This window comes from Manihot esculenta, chromosome 15 (genome assembly GCF_001659605.2).
Source record: "Manihot esculenta cultivar AM560-2 chromosome 15, M.esculenta_v8, whole genome shotgun sequence".
NCBI lineage: Eukaryota > Viridiplantae > Streptophyta > Magnoliopsida > Malpighiales > Euphorbiaceae > Manihot > Manihot esculenta.
Window position 1 is genome coordinate 21521160 of NC_035175.2, and position 3449 is coordinate 21524608.

At 38.7% G+C, this 3449-nt stretch overlaps 1 protein-coding gene across 1 annotated transcript; it reads left to right on the top strand.

Annotated features, from left to right (window-relative positions):
- Positions 1 to 447: 447 nt before the first annotated feature.
- On the top strand, positions 448 to 1347 carry LOC110607373. Its single transcript, XM_021746472.1, has one exon. It carries the CDS (start codon positions 448 to 450, stop codon positions 1345 to 1347), a length of 900 nt encoding a protein of 299 aa, XP_021602164.1.
- The last annotated feature ends 2102 nt before the right edge of the window (positions 1348 to 3449 follow it).

Consider the following 3449-nt stretch of genomic DNA (forward strand, 5'->3'; position numbering starts at 1 on the left):
ATTTTAGTTCATTCAATAGAATTAATCTATTTACCAATCTTTGAGGGATCGACCCTGCTTACCATTATCACAAGTTTTATTTTAGAGTAGGAATTTATTTTTGGTGGTTTCGACGCCCATCAAATTTTGGCACCGTTGCTGGGGATTGGTTCTAAATTATTTTATTAATTTTTTTGAATGACACGTTTTAATCTTGCAGGTAGACTCGAGTTCAACCCAGAAATTGATAAAACAGCAAGAAAACTGAGAAAAGAAGCTAAACAGCGAAACAAAGACCTCTCATCATCTAGCATTGAGGAACAACTCCCTATTGAAGCATAAGAAGCTGCAGTTGAAGAGGAGATCGCAGTTGAAGAACATGTTGTTGTCGACGAACAGGTCGTGGGCACGGAGGAAATAGCATCTGACTCGGACGATACCTCTGGTGAATCTGATGTGGAAGAGAAAATGGCTGAAGAACAAGCAATACAAGATGTTGACAATGTGGATGACCCTCAACCCCTTTGCATCGTCTATCCTATACTAAATGCACCACTTGAGCTAAAGTCAAGATTAATTCATCTCCTCCCCATCTTTAGAGGAGTTGAAAGGGAAGATCCACATAGACATTTGAAAGAGTTCCATGTGGTATGCTCCAGCATGAGACCACAAGGAGTTACAGAAAAACAAATTAAGCTAAGGGAATTTCCTTTTTTTGTAGCTGATAATGCAAAAGACTGGTTGTACTACCTACCTCTAGGTTCAGTCACTACATGGGGAGAAATGATAAAATTATTTTTAGATCGATTCTTTTCCGCTTCTAGAGCATTTGCAATAAGAAGAGAAATATCAGGAATTAAGCAAAAGAAAACAGAAACTCTCCATGACTATTGGGAGAGATTTAAAAACCTATGTGCTAACTGCCCTAGGCATGAAATTTCAAATAAACAACTCATGCTCCATTTTTATGAGGGACTCACAACCATGGAAAGACGTATGATAGATGCTGCAAGTGGAGGTGCAATACACAAAAGAACACCCCGAGAGGCCAGGGAATTGATATCTATGGTGGCAGCAAATTCACAACAATTTGTACCTATACAAGACTCTTATAGGAGAGTTTCTGAGGTAAGTAATTATTCTGTTGAGTCTAAACTTTCTCATCTAACTACTTTAGTTGAAAATCTTGTCGCAGAGAAGGCACAACAAGCCAAAGCTTGTGGAATTTGCGCTAATACGAGTCATCCCACTGACATGTGCCCATCACTTCAAGAGGATGACCAGCATGTAGATGCTGTCAACGGGTTCCCAGGTCCTCCACAAAGAAAGTACAATCCTTTCTCAAATACATACAACCCAAGATGGTGATATCACCTGAATTTTAGCTATAAACAACAAAATTCTCAAAGCTATTAGCCTATACAGTTTCAGCAGCAAGCATCTTCATCTAATTCAGGTATGTCCTTGGAAGATATTGTTAAAAGCTTGGCAATTAACACTCAACAATTTCAACATGACACTCAACAGTTTCAATAAGAGACCTAGACGAGTATTCACAATCTGAAAACACAAATAAGTCAATTGGCAGTATCAATGAATAAGTTGGAAAACCAAGGTAAACTACCTTCCCATACCATAGTGAATCCCAAGCAGAATGCAAGTGCCATTACACTCAGAAGCGGAAAAGAATTGCATGACAATACTCGACAGGTAAGTCGTGGGCACGACTGCGGTAGCCTGGAAGCTGAGATGACCATACCTGAACAAGACAAATCAGCTTCAGCTCCCGTGCAACCCGAACCTCTGATTATTAAACCTCCTTTTCCTAAGAGATTATCCAAGTCCAAACGAGAGAAAGAAGAAAAAGGAGATCCTTGAGACATTTCGTAAGGTAGAAGTCAATATACCTTTACTTGATGCAATTAAACAGGTACCTCGCTTATGCAAAAATAAGAGAAAGCTGGTGGGCTACCAAAAGATTTGTATGGATGAAAAGGTATCTGCTATTTTTCAAAGTAAAATGCCTACCAAATTCAAGGACTAAGGTATGTTCACTATACCTATTAAAATTGGCAAGGTTGGGGTTAAAAAAATAATATGTGACTTGGGGGCATCTATAAATGCAATGCCATTGTCCATTTATCAATCTTTAAATGTTGGCCCTTTAAAAGAAACTAGAGTGGTGATATAATTGGCTGATAGATCGGTTATATACCCCGAGGGAGTTTTAGAGGATGTGCTGGTACAAGTCGGTAATTTAGTGTTTCCTGCTGATTTTTACATAGTCCATATGGATGATGATAGGACCTCTAATATATCTGATCTTCTGTTAGGTAGACCTTTCTTGATAACTGCTAGAACAAAAATAGATGTTTTTAATGGCACACTTACCATGGAGTTCAATGGGGAAATTATAAAATTTAATGTGTATGATAACATGAAATACCCAAATGACCTTTCTAATGTGTGTGGTGTTGATATCATCGAACCTTTAGTTTAACAAGTATTTGAGTTCCAAGGTGAGGATGAACTACAAACTGTTATGTGTGAAAACCTGAGTAAAGCTAAATTGGCAGCCATAAGTATTGACTTTGTCTTACAAGGAAGGCTGGAAGATGTGGTCTATGAACTTGAAGCTAATAAAATTAAATATAATGTCTCTTCTTTGGAATTACCTACTGCTCATTCTAAACTTTTACCATCTGTTGTGCAGGCCCCACAATTAGAGTTGAAACTGTTGCCTACTCACCTGAAGTATGCATACCTAGGGGCAAAAAGTTCTCTACCCGTAATTCTCCAACAAACTGACACCATATGGAGAAGAGGAGCTAATCTGAGTCCTAAAAGAAAATAAAGGTGCAATCGGCTGGACTATAGCCGATATAAAATGAATTAGTCCTTCCATTTGTATGCACAAAATTTTACTGGAAGACGACAGTAAGCCCACCAGGGAAGCTCAACGTCGTATGAATCCTCCTATGATGGAAGTGATAAAAAAAGAAGTTCTAAAATTACTTGATGCAGGTGTGATCTACTCCATTTTCGATAGCAAATGGGTGAGCCAGTCCAGGTTGTCCCTAAGAAAATAGGCATTACTGTAGTGAAAAATGAAGATGGAGAATCAATACCCACCCGCGTCCAAAGCGGGAGGAGGGTTTGTATAGATTATCATAAATTAAATATGTCCACCAGCAAAGATCACTTCCCACTTCCTTTTATTGATCAGATGCTTGAGCGTCTAGCTGGGAAATCTCATTATTGTTGTCTTGATGGATATTTAGGCTTTCATCAGATTCCTGTGGCACCCGAAGACCAAGAGAAGACTACATTCACCTATCCATTTAGCACATTTGCCTATCGACAAATGCCATTTGGGCTTTGCAATGCACCAGCCACATTTGAGCGATGTATGGTTAGTATATTTTCAGATTTTGTAGAAGACATCATAGAAGTTTTCATGGACGACTTCA